Below are 18,657 nucleotides of genomic sequence, written 5' to 3'. Positions count from 1 at the left end.
CACACTACTGGGATTAGGAGTGTTCCAAATTAATATGTGTAATGGTTTAGTAATCACATGCCCTTTTTCCCAGCATCATACACTCTAGATTCAGCCATCTCTGAAAAAGCCACCTATGATCACACAAGGCTTTGGGGGACATCTAGACACAAACCATAACATTCTGCTCCTTGCTCCCCAAAGATTCATGTACATTTCATTACACAAAATGCTTTTCGCCCATCTCTAATAGTTGCCAAAGTCCTAACAGTTTCAGCATTGCTGAAAAGTCCAAAGTCTCCCCTGAGATTTAAGGCAAACTTGTAGCTGCAAGCCCTTGTACACATGAAAAGAAAGTTAAAACTTCCAACATTCAATGGCACAAGATAGACATTTTCATTCCAGAAGTTAAAAATGGGGGATACAAAGGAATAGGACCCAAACAAGTTCAAAATCCAGCAGGGCAAACATCAAATCCTACAGTTCCATTTCCAGCATTCTCAGAAATCTGTGGCAAGTTGTGAATTCCAAAGGGTTGGGGTGGCTTTGCCAATATGGCGCTGCCAGTGATTGTAGCTCCCATGGCTTCTCTCTGGGGCCATCTCTGCTCCTTCCTTGCAATTTTCCTCAGATACTCCACATTCCTGACACTCCAAACTCTGGGGTCTCCAGTGCACTTTTGGCTTCACAGGCACAGCTTCATATGCTGCCCTCTCAGGGACACACTGCCTGCCCCCCAGGCCTTCTGAAATCTCAGTGGAAGCCTTAACTCCACAAGTTTTGCCTTCTCCATGCACCTTAGCATGGGTAGCACCACGTGGATAATTCCAAGGTCTGCTGCCTGCTGAAGCGGTAGGTAGTCAGGCTTCCTTCTTGGCTGTAGGGATCTAGTGCCTGTGAACCAAATCTCGAGGAACAATTTCTCTAGGTTGCTGCTATTCTGGAACATGATACACTGGGACTGTCTTCTCAAGGTGATCTCTCACCTTTGCAACTCTGAGGCTGCAAAGGGTGGACTCCTGCTGCTTTTTGTGACACCCCCAGGCCATCTTTTCTGTTCCTTCTTAGCCATCAAGATCTCCTCTGTTGTGTCATTGCAGGCCCCAAGAACTTCTCTAGAGCTTCCTTTCTGGCCAAACTCAAAATATTTTAAATCATTCGGCTGGGGCTTTTGTTCTTGATTCTCAACGTAAATCTGGCTAAAAGCACCCCCTAGTAGCCATGCCACTATCTCTACATTAGACTGCCTTGAACTTTCTTCTGCCAGATTAGTCTGCCATCCTTAATTTTAGTCTCAGGCAAAACTTTCTGCCAAGTCATAACACATCATCGAATTCAGCAGTCAGCACAGTCCTTCCTAGTAGAAACCTCTTGAGTCTGGTCTTTACTGACTTTCTAGTCTTCTGAGCTCTGACCAGAATCTCCTATACAGTACAACCTAAGGTGTTCCAGCTCTACTTTTTCAACCAGCATCTGAATCTTTCCTAATTCTTCCTCTTCCCAAAAGCCAGTTCGAAAGGCTCTTGTGCCACCTGGCCAAGTAATGTCATAGCAATGACCCAGTCCCTCTGGTACCAATTCTGTCTTAGTTACTTTTCTCATCGCTGAGACAAATTACCTGTGGTGAAGATGTGATATTTTATCTCTAAAACAAAAATAACACCAAAGATTGAAACCACAAAACTTCTACAGCCTAAAGAAAAACCATGGGTCAAACTGGAAGTCAAGGATAATCACTCATGCCTGAAACAAACGAAGGCCCTGCCTCCTTATAGAAAGTCGTGCGAATGTGGTAAATCAGGCATTCATTTGACAAACATTTGCAGTTGCTTCCTGCAGGTTAAACTCATTAGTGCTGTTGCTTTATCACATTGGCAAAGAGAAGGGTCACTGATAAAGTCACCAGTGAAGTACAAGGGTCAGGAGTGCAGGAAGGAAAGCCTGGTTAATTTCTTTAACAGAAATCACACTCTAGGAAGCAAAATGGAACTTGCCTTCAGATCCTTAAGTAAAGTGTTTATGTGCTGGGAGGCATGTGGCTGTCAGTGTTTACTAGGAGGGTGGCGCTGGCCTTGCCTTTCTCTGAGCTGGTCTACACACATTACTGCTAGTGCTTGGCAGCAGTTTGAGCAACTTCTTACAATGGGGAAATTGCGGTGTGTTCACAACCAAAATATAATCTGTATTATGCCTCGTGCTTTCCTAGCATGGGTGAGGAGGCCCTGGATTTGATCCCCAGCACCAGCAAAAATGATTAAGATACAATATATACATGTATCTATTCCCCAAGATGAATGTAATAATTAAATATATCCTACCAATAAAAAAACTCTGTGTGTGTTATATGTGTATGTGTGTGTGTGTTTTGTTTTTGGCAGTATATGTTTTGGGGATTAAGTCCAGTGCCTTCCCACTGAACTACAATTCCCAGCCCTCTTGTTTTGAGACAGGGTCTCACTAAGTTGGGTTTGAACTTGTGATCATCCTGCCTCAACCTCCCATAGTGGGGGGATTCCATGTATGCACTTCCACACCTGGCTTCTGTATCTCTGTACCATAAAACCTTGGTTTGCAAGCATAATTTGCTCTAGGAATATGCTTGTAATCCAAAGCATTTGTATATCAAAGTGAATTTCTGCATAAGAAATAAACATCTGTTCTACAACCCAAAAAACTCATATAAAAGTGATTATAGCACTGTAGTATTTAAAATATTATAAAATACACAAAAATAAAAATAAATTGACCTGCACTTACCTTTGAAAATCTTCATGGCTGGTGTGAGGGAGAAAGAAGGGTTATCGTGTAGAACAACTTTCACTATCACTAATGGAATCACTGCTGTCTATTGGCTCAGTGGGATCCTTTTTGTCCAGCTTTAACAAGCAGCCTAGCCAGTGATGCTTGGTTTTACCTTCTTTTGAGGATTTGTGGAATTATGACACTGCATTGTCACTAAACAGATTGCTTGCACTGCCACAGCCTTATTCAGGTAGTGCTTTTCTACATAATTTTGCACCATTTTCCACATTTTATACATCTCTGCCTTTTCTCCTCTGCAGACAAGATTTTCTCCATAACCTCTTGCTATTGAGAGGTGATCATCCACAATCCTGCAACAAGAGAGCCATAAGCTCAATTGTGATCGTATGACATTCAGCCTCATGTACTACTTGTATTGCTTATCAAGCTAAACTTTATTAGAAATGTTTGTTTATCTTGTGGAACACCTGCAAAACAAGTTATCTGTCATCCAAAGTTTTACTCTATTTTGTTTCTAGCCATATAGTTTGTCAAACAAACTGACAATTGAACCAAAATTTATTTCATTACATTTCACAATCGTGTACACCAATTTTGTTACTGGGATTCTGGGATGCTTTGGGGTTCTTTCCATGTTGTCCCGAAGAAAGCATTAGACAAGTGCAAAAGCTAGGGAGGTTTCACATTTATTAAAGGTAGGAAAAGAAGTTCACTCTGTCTGGTGAAAGCGAGCCACTGAAGGGAGAGAACAAAGCGGTCTCAAGGTTAATGGCTGCCGTCTTTTGTATTGCATTCCTCAAGCTGATGTCAGATCTAGGCCAGCTGATCAAACACCTGCTTGATATCTTGCCAGAAGAATTGAAGATAGCATTTCTGATTGGTTCCAGGTGCAGGGCTTGGATGCATGTGTCCTGGGTCTCATATGATTGACAGCTCATGTCAACTTGCCCAGCCAGCTGCCATGCCCTAATCTCTTGCCTCAGTTTTATTTAATGTCATTAACTTCATTCCACACCCCATGAGATCTCTTTCCTGCAAAGAAATGGAGCCCTGCCAACTGTGGCTCCGGGCAGAACCTGCCTTCCACATGGCCGGAGAACACACTTCCTGGTCTCTGTTTTGTGGAGCCTCACAGGCAGGGAACTGAGGATTTGTATTCTGGCCTCCAGGTGGTAGCTTCAAAGGCCAATCATCTACATGAATGGGTAAAGAAAATGTATATATTAAGTAAACTTGAGTAGTTTGTAGGAAAATGGATGCACCTTGAGACTATAATGTTAAGTGAAGTAAATTAGACACAAGCTTAAATATCGCATGGTTTCTTTTATATGACAAACCCAACGTATAAAGTGCAAAATAGAAAAATAGAAGTGGGAGATAGATCTTTCTCAAAAGAGATGGAATCAAGAGATGGAAAAAGAGGGTAGGGGATGAAAAAGGAATTAAGACATATTTTGCACATGTACTAACTCCAAACAAGGAATGTAGACATTATGTACTGCAAACGTACTTAAAAAAAAAAAAAAAAAAAGCCAGTCATCTACAACGGCCAGATTAGCGGTGGTGAGTGCCTATAATCCCAGCTACCTGGCAGGCCAAGGCAGGAGAATCACAAGTTCAAGGCCTACTTGGGCAATTTAGAAAGACCCAGTCTCAAAAGTTAAAAGAGAAAAGAAAAGAAAAAAGTTCTGGGGAAGTAGCTCAGTGCAAGGCCCTGGGTTCAATCTCCAGTACTGGAAGAAAGAAAGAGAGAGAGAGAGAGAGAAGGAAAAAAAAGTTTAATAAAGAAACATGGCTTTTTTCCCAAGGAGAAAAGCTCAAGGAAATTTTACAGATGCTTTTGAGAGTCAAAGATGTCGACTGGATGAGACAGATGCTAGGAAGAGGCATGAACCTAGACATAGGGCCACTCTCAGAGCTAAACATGAATGAAACAAACCTTTTAAGAGATAATAAAATCTTCTAAAGTTCTTGAGGTAAGGAAGAGTTTTTAAAAAGCCTTAAAAGCTGGGCCTGGTGGTGCACACCTGTAATCCCAGCATGTGGGAGGCTGAGGCAGGAGGATCACTGTGAGTTCGAGACCAGCCTGGGCTACATAGTGAGTTCCAGGTCAGTCTCAACTAAATAGTGAGACCTTGTCTCAAAAAACCAAAATTAAAAAAAGCATAAAAGCCGGGGATTTAGTTCAGGGGTGCCGTCACCTGCCTTGCAAGTCCAGGGTCCTGAGTTTGATCCCCAGTACCAAAAAAAGAAAGTATATATAGACTTGGGGCCTTGGGCTTGTGAGGCAAGCAATAGCACCACCTTGTTAAATCCCCAGCCCAAGAAAAACTAATCTTAAAGGAAAAGATGAATACATTCAGGTACTTTAAAGTCAAGAACTTTTCTTCATGAAGATGCCAGTCAGTGTGAGAAGGAGAGCAAGGAATGGGAGATCTTTTGCTTAGAGCCAACAAGGGGCTCAGATCTAGAACATGGAAAGAACTGCAAGTCTGTAGGGGAGACACATCCAAGTTGGAAAAAAATAATAAATTTCAAGGGCAAAGAACTTGAACAGGTGCTGTCAGAAAGAAGGAGAAGAAAAGCAAGTGGTCAGTATACTTAGGAAAGAGCGCTCTGCCTCCACAGTAAACAGGTGCCAGCGAGCTGTTCAGGAGTCAGCTGAGTGGGAGTGTGCATGGGTGTCCTCGGAGACACCACCTGGAGAGGAGGCTGTCACCTGCTGTGCCCTAGATAATATGCACCCCAGGTGTAGCACACGGAGTTCTTAGCCTCCTTGTTTGTTGCAGCCCCACTGTGCACCAAGGTGGAACAGAGGTAAATGTGATGTCATCATACAAGAGTTTCTGATAACAAAAGTGAATGAAGAGCCTGGCGTGGTAGCACATGCCTGTGATCTCAGCACTTTGGAGGCTGAGGCAGGGGGACTGCTGTGAGTTTGAGGCCAGCCTGGGCTACACAGTAAGTTCAAGGCCAGCCTGGACCACATAGTGAGACCCTATCTCAAAAAGGGGGGGTGGATGAAGTACACTAAATACAAAAATGTGGTTAAGTTTCAAATGTGTGCCCAGTGAAAAAAACAAGACCTAAAAGTGTATGATCCCATTTATATGTGAAGTTCAAAAACAGGTAAGAGCTGGGCTTGGTGCCAAGCGCCTGTAGTCCTACTTGGGAGGCGGAGGTAGGAAGGTTACAAGTAGCCAGTGTGGACAATCTAGGAGACCTTGTGCCAAAATACAAAATAATAAGGATGGAGGGTGTAGCTCAGTGTTAAGAGTACTTGCCTAGTATGTGCAAGGCCCTGGGTTCAATGCCTAGTGTTAAAAAAAAAATACAAGTAAGAACTACTTTATAATGAGAATATGTGTTTGATGGTAAAAGTGTGAAATGGAGGAAGTGATTATCATACTGTTACCATAACAACCAGGATATGGATGGTTTGGGGGGCACCAAAAGGACAAGCTTGAGGATGTTCTAGTTCTGGATGTGGGTGTTGGTTACTTAAGTTTAGCTTTATGATGACTCACAACATTGATGTCACTTGAAAACTTCTGTGTATATTTTACATTTATAGGGTTTGTTTGTTTGTTTGCTTGCTTGTTTTCCTACTGGGGATTGAACTCAGGACCTTGTGCTTGTCCACCAGGTGCGGTGCCACTGAGTTACATCCCCAGCCCTATTTTACGTATATGAACAGTTGCCTTTCCCAGAAGAGTCTTTCCCCTCTAGACACCTAGATTTGGGACCTTCCCTCTCTGGCAACTGGCAACAAAGGATACCCCGGTAAAGTTTCACACCTTTGACCCAAGAGATGAGGCATTTGGAAACCCAGAGGACTTGCCCTGTGGTCTGAATCCACCAGGAGACCCAGGGGCTGCCTGTGTAGGTGCCTTTGCTCCTGTCCAGGGCAGCACCAGCAGCAGAGACGATTCTCCTGAGAGCAGCCTTCTGGGGCCATGTAACATCTATCAGTTCAAACTGAGAAACTGTAAAAGTGGTGAGGCTTTATTTGGGTGTCTTAGGTATTGCAATTCAGGACCTGGTTTATGATAGTTCTGAATGAGTGCTCCAATGGAGGCAGAAAAAGTGAGAGAAGGAACAGGGGATCCATGAGAAGATAAAAGTATGTATAATAGAGTATAAGAATGGAAATATCCATAAAGTGTAAGTCTCATAAGCCCCTGAGACACATCTTTTTTTGTTGTTGTTGTTGTTTGAGACAGGGTCTCACTATGTAGTTGAGACTGACCTGGAACTCACTATGTAGCCTAGGCTGGTCTTGAACTCACAGCGATCCTCCTTGCCTCAGCTTCCCAAGTGCTGGGATTATAGGCATGCGCCACCACCCCTGGCTATTTAAAACACATCTTAAGCCTCTGAGTGCAGTGGAATTGTCTGGTCAAAGGGGAAGGAAGGTAACCAGATTTCTAGGCAGCCCCTAAATTGCGCATATGCAGTGTGATCAAAATATGCAGTGAATGTTAAAAATGCATTACAGTAAAAGACACATTGCCATGAGTCCCGCTCAAAAGTTACCCTCCCACTTCAAACACGTGTCTCCCCACACTTGCACTTTCTGAAATATTTCTGGAAGCCCTCTTTCATGTCTTTAGTTGCACTGTTGTGGCTGCCTTGATGTCCTGAGTCAGTTAAAAACATTTCCCTTCCATGGTCATTTTGACTGGAGAAGAGCCAGAAGCACAGGGCCTGGCCCAGGGAATAAGATGGATGAGGACAGAGCATCATGAGCATTTATGAGCCTTCCTTTCTGTTGGATGGCACTGGGCAGCAGCATTCATGGTATTTTTTATTATACCTTGTAAATATACCCAGTAAAGTGGACTCCAGAACTGCTTCAGAAAGTGATGAGAACAACGGGATAAGCGTGTTTGATGCCAGAGGGATCGAATTTGGGCCCTTGTGCTTGCAAAGCAGAGAGCAAAACCACCAAGCTAAATCCACGGTTCTGTAATATTTTTTTTCCATTTAAATATTAACTGTGCTTTTGACCATGCTGTGCAATTCTTTCCTTGATGTCCTCCCTGATCCATTTTTAAAGCTCTTTTGATTTTTTCCTCTTCATTTTTTATTTTTGCAGTTTATTGATTTTTTTATAAAGAATAAGACTGAGGAGCAGCCAGATGGGAGAGGTGCCGGGGCAAAGTGCACCAAGGGAGGGTATGGAAGGCATCTCCAGGGCCACCTTCCTTATGTTCACTTTTCCTGGCAATGACTCAAGTGTCTGTCAAAAGCTATGGAGCCTCATCTCCTGCCACACCCACCCTACCCACAGGCTGCTGGATGCGGGCTGGAAGTTCTAGATCTCTAACAACTTGATCTTTCTGGCAACTTGCCTCTATCCTGAGGCCAAAGTAACATAAATACTAACATAAACTCAGGCGTGACACTAACAACAGAGACGCTGTTGCCCAGGAAATTCCCCAAGGTTTATGGGTGCTTTTTTCTTCCTCGGTGGGACACAATACCCAGCACTCACAACTTAAAGAAGGGAAGCTTTATTTGGGCTCACAGATTATCCGAGGTTTCAGTGCATAGTCAGCTGGCTCCAAGGCAGGGCAACATGGTAGAAGAGGCCTCAGGACATGACAGGAAGCAGAGCTGGATAAAGCGGGGAGGGAAGAAGACAAACCCTTCCAGACCTCAACCCCAGTGACCCTCCTCAGAACAGGCTTCTCCTCCCAAGTCACATTATATATTCATTAGTGGACTAACCTACTAGTGAGTATCACACCCCCATGATCCAGTCACCTCCCCAAAGGCCCACCTATGAGTGCATGAGGCTTTAAGGGGACATTTAGATATAAAGCATAACATTCTACCCCTGGACCCTAAAAAATTCATGCATATCTGTTATTCAAAATGCATTTAGGGCTGGGGATTTAGCTCAGTGGTTCTGCCGCCTGCCTCAAAAGCACAAGGTTCTGAGTTTGATCTCTGGTACCAAAAACAAACAATAAACCCAAAAAATGTATTTAGTCCACCTCTAAGAGTTGTCAAAGCTTTAACAGATTTAGCATTGCTGAAAAGTCCAAGTCAAAGTTCTCCTCTGAGATTTAAGGCAAACTCTTAGTTGTGAGCCTCTGCAAAAGAAAAAAGAAAGTTAAACACTGCTAACGTACAGTGGCACCAGATAAACATTCTCATTCCAAAATGTAGAAATAGGGGGATAGAAAGGAATAGGACCAAAGACTGTGACCCAGTAGGGTAGACATTAAATCCTTTAGTTCCTTATCCAGCACCCGGGACAGTCTGTGGTGAGATATGAACTCCAGAGGACTTGGGCATCTCACCCCTCCAGCGCCACCAGTGGTGACTGGAGCCCTCAAGACCTTTCTCTTGGGCCAGTTTTGCTCACTGCTTGCAGCTTCCAATGTTCTACATTTCTGGTTTCTCCAGTCTTCTGGGGTCTCCACTGCACTTTTGGCTTCACACTCTCAGCTTCGCACACTGCCCTCTCAGGGGCACACAGGCCTTCTTCTGAAATCTGTGTGGAAGCCTTCCTGATCCCACAACTCTTGTACTTTGCATGTGTGTAAAACCAAATACCACATGGATGATGTCAAGGTCTGCTGCCAGCTGGAGCAGTAGCTGAGCCCTTTTGCATTTGCTAGTGGTTTCAGAGACCTCTGAGTGCCTGGATGGCTGAGCATGGTGAAATGAATGCCAGGGAATTAATTTCCATCTGTAGGCTGCTACCTTTCTGGAACATGGCACTCTGAGGCTCTCTTCTTAAGGCAGAGTCTTTCATGTTTGCATTTTCAAGCTTTGGAAGGTTGGGATCCTGTTGGTTCCTGAATGCCTTCTGTCCACCTTTTCTGTTGTCCTGTTCCAAAGTACCTGGCTTCTTTTTAATGCTAATCTATTTAGCAACCAAGCTCTACTCTGCTCCATCTTTGCAGGCCTCAGCTTTATCAGGGCTTCCTTTTGGCCATACTCAAAATCATTCAACGGAACTGTTTGCTCTTGATTTACAATGTAGAGCTGGCTAAAAGCCCCCAACAGTACCCAAGCTACAGCCTGAATGTTTGGCTGCCTTGAAATTTCTTCCATTAGATTAACTAGTCTGCTGCCCTTAATGTCTCTTGAAAATCCTCTGACATAGGCAAAATACAGACAAATTTTTTTCCAGAGCATCTAAGAGTTGTCAAAGCCTTGGACTGGAGACCAGATGCCAATGGGGTCCTTCTTTCCACCTGAAACCTCTTGAGACTTGTCTTTACCACCTGCATTTCTATCAGCATTCTGGTCTTCTGAGCTGTGGCCAGAATCTCTCATCAAGCTCAACTCACAGCATTCTGAGGCTGCTTCTCCACCTGGCATTAACAAACCTTTCCAAACTCCTCCCACAAGCCAATTCCAAAGGCTTGTGAACCATGTGGTCAGGTAGCATCCCCACTCCTGCTACCAAAGTCTGCCTTCGTTACTTTTTCATCTCTGAGATACAATACCCAACATCCAAAACTTAAAAGAAGAGAGGTTTATTTTTAGCTCACAGTTTGTAGAGGTTTATCTATAGTTTGCTGGCTCCAAGGCAGAATGGAATGGCAGAGGAGGATTGCTCATGGCATGAAAGGAAGGAAAGCAGGATCCAGGAAGGAGGGAGATACACTTCCAGGCCGTGTCCCAAGTGTCTGTCCTTCAACCAGGCTTCTCATCCCAAATCAAATTAGCTATGAGCCCATCACTGATGACTGTAACAACCCCACAATTCAATCATCTCCAGAAAGCCCCACCTATGAACATATAAAGCTTGGGGGTGACTTCTACATATAAACAATAATGGTGCCCTGTGCCAGGAACTGGGGACAGAGATCAAATATATTTCTTATTAGACCACTTTTATCCATATTTCTGAAGCAGCAGAAGGAAGTTCACATCCCGTAACAGTTAGCTTCCCATTATTGTAACAAAAGATCTGAGATATATCAACTTAGAGCGAAAGAGGTAAAAAAATTTTTTTTGTTTGGTACTGGGCATTGAACTCGGGTCCTTGTGCTTATGAGGCAAGCAGCGGAACCACTGGGCTAAATCCCTGGCCCGAAAGAGGTAAATTTTGGCTATGGTTTCAGAGATCTCAGTCCTAGGCCAGGTGATGAAGTTGCTCAACTCAGCAGGGAGTGGAGGTAGCACAAAGCTGCTCACCTTCTGGTGGCTGGGCAATAAGACAGGAAGGGGAGGAGCTGGGTTCCAATATCCCCTTCTAGGGCCCATCACCTCCCACTAGGCCCCAGGTCTCAGAGTTCCCAGTAGAACCAAGGTGGAGACTGAACCTGAACCACATAGGCCTTTGGGGGTCATTTAAGGTCCAAAGAATAGCACATACCATTGTCCCTTAGGGCTAGTCACTGGTGGGGCTAGGACCAAAGTCTGAGACTAGCTGAATTTCTGTGTCCCTTCTTGCTTTGGACCTGGGGGCTGAAACTGGCTGAGAGGGAGCAGGATCCACACCCTTGGGTAGAAGTGGTGGCATCAGATGCCTCACAGACAGAAAGTTTGACCCCCTGTGTTGGCCTGCAATGCTGGGAATTGAAGCAGGTTCCGAACCCTCTGGCCCTTGTTTGAGTTTTATATTTTGTGTGCTCCTGTGTACCTTCACATATTAATAAATCATTGTCCCTTTTCTTGTGTCACTCTGCCAACTGTCAGTATGTCACAACAGACTCTATCCAACCTTCAGAGAGTTTGAACTTCTCTACATGTACATGTGACGAGTGGAAAAGACAAAATGATACACTGGAAGCCATTGCCCTGATATATCTGGGGATGTGGCTATCATGTTTGCCCTGTGTAAATTGTGTGCAAGTCGTGCATGCAAGGGTCCCGGGGCAGCATCAAGTGAGTGCTCAGAGGCCAAACACTGCCTCGTTTTGCTACCGACCGTAGGGCAGCAAATACGGGATTTCACGAGGAGATACAGGTTCTCTGAAAGGTGGGAGCAGGTTCGGCGATGACAGTCAGACAAAAGCACTCAACACCGAGGTGAAGCTTGCAAATGCTGCTGCAATTTTATTTCTAACTCCAGGTGTTTATATACTAGTTTCAAGGGCACACCACAAGAGTGATTCCAGTCACAGGCAGGCATAAGATAGACAATAGTACTGTAAAAATTAAGACCACAAGGTCAAGGTAAGACCACACCTCTATACCATCACAAAAGCTAAGACCATTAAGTCAAGGTAAGACCACACCTCTATACCATCACAAAAGCTAAGACCATTAAGTCAAGGTAAGACCACACCTATACGCAGTCAGAAGGGGAAGTTTGTAAGACAAAGGACTGGCTTTAGCATGTCACCTTCAGGTTCACCTTCAGGACTTCACAGTCCGGGGCTCAGGGTCAGCACTTTGGCCGCCCGTCCTCTTGTACCTCAATATCTCCACATCTCTAGGAACATCTAATTGTTCCTAACCTTTCCTGGGCCCAGAATACAATTCTACAGATAATGAACAAATAGTAATAAAGACAAAATAGAACAGAATTATAGATGAACCCAATGTCCCCAAACTGCAGGCAGAGAGGCCAGCTATTCTCTTCACGGCTGACTTTGCATGCGGTGTGTGCCAAGGACCTCCAGGAGGCTTAACCCCGTGGGGACGATACCTCTGGTCTGGTTTCTGCCAGGTGACCGGCATTGTCACGCAGACTCTACTGGCGTGGTTGTGGCATCGTTTATCTCTTACAAATATCCTATGAAGTAGTTGCAATCGTTGCCCCATTTTACAGTTGGGGAAACTGGGTCCCATATGGGTTCCTAGTTAGGAGGCCAAGAAAATGAGGGGATATGAGCCCAAGCAGGCTGACCTGCAGCCAGTGTGCTTCATCAGAAGGCTGTGTGAAAGACATATTCTGCCTGGATAATGGAGGAAGAGGAGTCAGAACTTCCTGAGTGTGAGTGACCGAAGAGTGTGAGGGAGACACCCCCACTGAGAGATACTGTGGTTCAGAGGAAAGCAGCTGTGTGAAGGTGCTTCTCAGGGACACTCAGGAGGGTCCTAGGCACAGCACACAGAGGTCTCAAACGACCTGTTGGAGGGTTTGGATCTTATACATGGGTGGTGGAGAGCCACTGACAGCTTTTGTTGTTGTTGTTTTTGGCACTACTGGGGAATGAACTCAGGGCCTTTGTGCTGAGATATATTCCTGGTCCTTTTTGATATTTTGAGACAGGGTCTCACAAAGTTGCCCAGGCTGGCCTCGAACTTGTAATCCTCCTGCTTCAGCCTCCTAGAGTGCTGGAATTATAGGCCACCACACCCAATCTACACAACCTTCTCTCTAAGATCTATATTGGAAATACAAAAAGGAACTTGTCTTAGGAAATGACCCACAAAACCCAGGAAGGAGTAATGGCCTGATTTGAGGGGGCTCAGTTTGTGGAGTTTGGGGGCCACTCCTGTGCAGTTGTGGGCTAGGCTATAATCTTTGCCTCACTTGCCACTAAAGACACTTTCTGGGGCCACAGGGAAAAAAAGCCTGACACTGGGCTATTGTCTGTGGGTCTGGTGGAATTTGTCTGCACGAGGATGGCTATGCAGTGCCCCTCAGGAAGTACAGTTTGAATCAAGGAGTCCTTTGAAGTAGCTGCCCAAAGCTGTTCCCTGAGGCAAGGTGTGGCTGGGGTCCCATGGGCCACCTCCTCATGTGGGATCAAGCTCAGAACCCGAGAATCCTGGCACAGGGTGGATTGTGAGGCCGCATTCTGTGCCCTATGAGGCCTGGCCTGGCCTCTCCACGCCCCACATGGGATGGAGCATCCCCACTGGCCTGGTGGGTGGCTCCTTCATGTCACCCACTGCCCAGCCACTGCTGGGCCATCAGGGAGCTTGTCCCAGGCCGACCTCAGGCTCCCTCCCACCACTCCTGAGTGTCCCCCTGGGGCTGGTCATGGCCTCCACAGTGCAGGAAGCAGGTAGGGGCCCAGGGCCAGGGCCAGGGCAGCTGGGGGCCTGAGGAGGGAATACAGGGACCTGTTGGGAAGAAGAAATGTGGAGGGAAAGGAAGAGGGGCCTCTGCCTCAGCGGTGCACTGTCCTTCCACACAGTGGCCTTTCTGTGCCAGGGCCATCCTCACAACTGTACTCGAGTCCACTTGTCCCACAAAGCCAGGGCTCCATGACCACACTGTCTCAAAGCCCGTGTGCCCTGCAGGAGTCCCCTAAAATCGCCAGTTCAACATGGGCCCAGGAGTCCTTTCTGTCCAAACGGCGTCACTTCTCTGTGTCAACCCAGGAGTGGGAATTTGTTTGGTGTCCCAATGGGAGAAGATCCCTGGTAGTCACCGGCTTCAGGGCCCTGGTGACTGGAGACCAAGATGCCTTGTGTTCCACCTGGTTCTTCTCTGCCTTTGTAAATTAGTGGGTGGCTGCTGGATTCTGAGAGAGACTTCTGTGACTCTGAGGAACTGGCCTCTGATGGAGAGAAAAGTTGGGGAGATGACCCCTTACTCAGGTGCACCCTGTGATCACAAAACCATATCCAGGGAGATTCCAGAGAGCCTCAGTCTTTCCTGTCTCACTGGCATGTCTACTTCTGGGTGCTCTTGTTTTTTTCAAAACCAGGAGCAGCCTTCTGGAATGATCCAGACCTATTTCTAGCCCAAAGGGAGATGCACTTCAGAGTCTATGGCTACAGCTTGATTCAGGAGGAGAGGACGATCTGAATCCTTACTTATGGGACAAATGATCCTGGGCACATGGCGTTGCATTCAAGTAAACATTTATTAAATACCTACTATATATGGGGTACTTTGGATTCAGAGATAAGACACAGTCCTGGACCACAGGGGGTTTGAGGAACCCACTCAGTGAGCAGCCAGGATCTTTCCTGATCTATGAGCTGAGTCAGTGACTTATCTCATTGTTCTTGCAATTTTCTGAAGCACTTCTGGAATCTTGGCCTCAAACTTTCTGGAGTTTGAGATCCTACTGCCTCAGCCTCTCAGAATGCTGGGATTACAGGAGTGTGCCACCCTGTCTGCCTCATTTGCTGTATATTTTGTGACTGTCTCAGTGTCCTGAATCCATTCAAAATACTGACAGCAATTTCCGTCAAATAACAACATGGCAGTGTGTTCACCTTATTCACCACATCTTATTCACTGTGACATCTGGCTCTTCCCCAAAGTCAAGATGACCACTGGAGGGAAACATTTTGAATCGATTCAGGACACGGAGGCAGCTATGACAGCACAACTAAAGATATTTATAAAGAGGACTTCCAGAACTTCTTCAGAAAGTGCCACGAACAATGGGAAAGTGTGTTCAAAGCATTGGGGAGTATATTGAGAGGGTATAATCACAATGTGTAATTTATTTATTTGGTGTACTAGGGATTGAACTCAGGGCTTTCACATTGAGCTATATCCTCTGCCCTTTCTAAAAATTCATTTTATTCTATTTATTTTTTTGAGACAGAGTTTTGCTATGAGTTCAGGCTGGACTTGAACTCACTGTGTAGCCTAGGCTGGCCTCAAACTCTCTGAGATCCTCCTGTCTCAGCCTCCCAGAATGCTGGGATTACATAGTGTGCCACCATGCCTGTCTTATTCACTGTATATTTTGATTACCCCCTTGTAGATTTAAATATGTATATGTGTAACTTGTGATCAGATTTATCATGCAACTCAACAAAAGAGCCATTTCCAGATGTCATGTAGTAATTCACATGCTTAATATAAAATATTTAGAAATATCTGCCTAGTATAATCATAAAGCTTACCACAGTCTTACTATAAAACTTAAAAACGTTTATCTAAGACAAACATTTAGCAAATATTCGGCAAATAGTTGGCAAAGACCTTCCCTGAGCAATGCACTGGTAGTTGGTTGCAGCCTTGGATTTTGAAATCATATTTGCTTTCTTCTCTTGGACATAAGCCCAACAACGTGAGCTGCCAGGTCCTATCTGTGCCAAATGGCACTTGTGATGCATTATCAGCACTTCTTCAGAAAGGGCAGGGGCCTGTTTCAGCCTCCCTTGGCACATCTGAGGAAAGTTATGGTGACTGGGAAGATCTTGGGACAGTGGCACTTTCCCCAGCTGAGGGTCAGCCCACCCTGTCTGATCACATCTTCTGTCCTCCTCCTCCTTCCTCCCCAAGAAAACCTTTCCACTCAGCAGTCAAACTGTATTTACTTGTGTGTGTTTGAAATAGCAGTACTAAAAAAATGTAAAATCATTTTTGGGGTGGTGGTGGTAGTCATGGGGATTGAACCTTTGGTCTTCACATTAACCTACATTGCCATCCCTTTACATTACTATTTTTAAAATTTTGAGACAGGGTCTTGCTAAGTCACTAGGCTGGGCTTGAACTTGTGATTCTCCTGCCTCAGTCTCCCAGAGTGCTGGGATTACAAGTGCACACTATGTTCCACCCCTACCTAAAAACAATTTCTTTATGTTCGTATGATACATGAGTGGATAAAGAGCAGTGTTGGCTGTCTGAGAAAATGCACAGCAGTTGTGTTCTAAGCAATATTTTTGTCTTGATAGTACTGTATTTCTGTTACCAGTGAACAGCGCTTGGCTTTTCTGGTGAACCTGGCACAGGGGCAGCGTGGCTTGGTCTTGTGGCCAAATGAGGTAGGGCTGTGTTGTCTGAAGTTCAGAGACCTTGGAAAAGAGGGGCAAGCTCCTGTGCCTCAGTTTACTCTGCAGAACGTGTGCAGCACTGGGCACAGTGGGGGTCATGCCTCTTTGTGATCACAGCGGGACATTCGCTGGTCCCAGCTCCCATCTTGGGGGACTCGCAGACTGTATGCTGCCCTCAGACCCCAGTGTCTCCCCTTTAGTCAATACCAGCTGCTGGCCTTGTTTCCTGTTTCAGAAAAACCAGCAGCAATCAGAACAGCCCCCCCCCCAGCTCCCCCACATCCACTCACTCACCCACTTCTGTGGGACATGTAGGACCACTCCTACCCTGCTTTTCCCATCGCAAACACTCTGGGGCATCCCCAGCTGCCTTGGGCTTGGGGACCAGCACAAGCAGGTCCTCCCACCTGCACATGCTGACTCTCTAGTGTCCCCGTCTTTGCTCAAATGTCCCCTTCCAATGGGGCCCACTCTTCATTCCCCACATCCCAACAGCCTCAGCCTCACAAGCTCGGTGTGTCCCATTTTGTCCCCACCCAGGTGAGGTGCTCCACAGATGCTGCACCAATGAGCTGCGTTAGTCATGAGGTGTTATGACTTTTTGTTCGTTTTGAAACAGGGTCTGGCTATGTAGTTCAGACTGGTGTTGAACTATGTAGTGCAGGCTGGCCTTGAGCTCGTGGTGATCCTTCTGCCTTAGCCTCATGAGTGCTGGGATTTCAGGTGTGCGCTGCCATGCCCAGGTGAGATGTCACCGACTTTAGCAAAAATGCCTGTACACAACCCCTTCCAGCTTTGTCAGGTGCCACCTAGGGAGCTGTAAATGTGCAACCCATATGTGCAATCTGGGTTGCCTTGTTCTTTCCTTCTGGCGGCTCCTGCATCCACAGCCAGGTGCAGGGACCTCTTTTGCCATCACCTGAGCAGGAAACCTGAGCCTCCAGTTCCTTATCTCTCCACTGTCTTAACGGGCTCTTGGCCTCTCTCATACCTTTTTCCCCCCCTCTTCTTCGCTTGCTGCTGCCAAAATCCTTGTTCTAATATGCTAATGTGCGGTGCACACCCCCATATATACTCCAACCAGGCAGTTCCCAACTGGCTCTTATAGAACCCTCCTGACCCAGTATCTGGGTTCACCTCTGAGGCCTGGAGACTTCCAGGGCTCTGACCCCACCAAGTGACACCAAGTGACACAGTGTCCTGATACAGAACTGTCTGCTCCACATCAGCTTCTGGGACCACAGTTCATGCTGCCTGCAGGCTCCTGCCCTGGTTTCTGGGACCAGCTGGTCACTGGCTTCAGCCCTGGCCCTCTAGGGACACCTAGGCTCCTGCCTGGCCTGTGTGCACCTCTGACTCTCACTGCACACACATAGCTCCCCTGCAGCTCCCAGTTTCCTGTGTGGCTGGACCTCACCTTTGTCTCCCAGGCTTCCTACGTAGAACCAGGCCATGCAGGCTGGAAGGGGGACAGGGCTGCTTCGTGCCTGTGGGCTGCAGTGTTGGGAAATCATCCCTGTGTAGACATCCACGAATGTAGATTTTTAACTAGGGACAGTGCTAGGGGGAAAAATCAATTATTGTAACAAGCGAGCCAGAGGCTGTGGCTTTTGTGGGTTTGTATTGGCAAACAGCAGGCATGTGACCAGGGGAGTTACTCAAGAACTATAGGGAAATCTGCCAAATTTGTGCAGGGTCTGACGGGAGAGGCTATCGCCTGCTCTCCTGCTCAGCAAGGCCAGGAGAGCACGAGTATCCCCGGGTGACCAGGTGTCAGGAAGTCTGATCTGGGCCCACCTCTCCGGCTATAAGGCCCCAGGCTGCACCCAGTTCCCTTGGACAGCCTGTTGCTTACCTTCAGGTTGTAGCTTCAGCGACAGCCAGGACTTCTGCTCCATCAGAAGCCCTGGGTCATGCTCCACCAGCCTTTTTTTTGGTGCTTGGGATGGAACCTGAGGCCATCGCATTGAGCTACATCCCCCCCCCCAATTTTGGGGCAGTATCTCGCTGAGTCACCAAGTTGCACAGATTGGCTCGAACCTGCGATTTTCCTGCCTCTGTCTCCTAGAGTGTTCGGATTACAGGCGAGCGCCAGCATACACCCTGCACAAGACCGAAATCATCCGGAAAAAAAAAAGGGGAGGAATGCGCCGCAGCTCGGAAGCGGGCTGGCAGTGCCTAGCGTTCCCGCCGGGCTCGCCGCGCAGCTCGGGCCACCGCTGGCAGCTGGGAATTGCGGGGGGCCGCAGCCCGGAGCCTTTGAGGCCACAAAGGTCAAGAAGCTCTCAGGGAGGCGCAGTCCCG

At 46.5% G+C, this 18,657-nt stretch overlaps 1 protein-coding gene across 1 annotated transcript in view; it reads left to right on the top strand.

The window, feature by feature from the left end:
- The first annotated feature begins 13,260 nt into the window (after positions 1 to 13,260).
- Bri3 (brain protein I3) overlaps positions 13,261 to 18,657 on the top strand; it is a 14,401-nt gene continuing 9,004 nt past the window's right edge. The window contains exon 1 of the mRNA XM_010642749.3: positions 13,261 to 13,673. Coding sequence (XP_010641051.1) covers positions 13,505 to 13,673 — 169 coding nt within the window. The 5' untranslated portion in view covers positions 13,261 to 13,504. The remainder of the gene's footprint in view (positions 13,674 to 18,657) is intronic.

Source organism: Fukomys damarensis, unplaced genomic scaffold (assembly GCF_012274545.1).
Source record: "Fukomys damarensis isolate Sample0158 unplaced genomic scaffold, DMR_v1.0_HiC HiC_scaffold_17, whole genome shotgun sequence".
In the NCBI taxonomy this organism is placed as follows: domain Eukaryota; kingdom Metazoa; phylum Chordata; class Mammalia; order Rodentia; family Bathyergidae; genus Fukomys; species Fukomys damarensis.
Note: the sequence above shows the minus strand (reverse complement) of the source record. Positions and strands in the feature narration are given on the sequence as shown.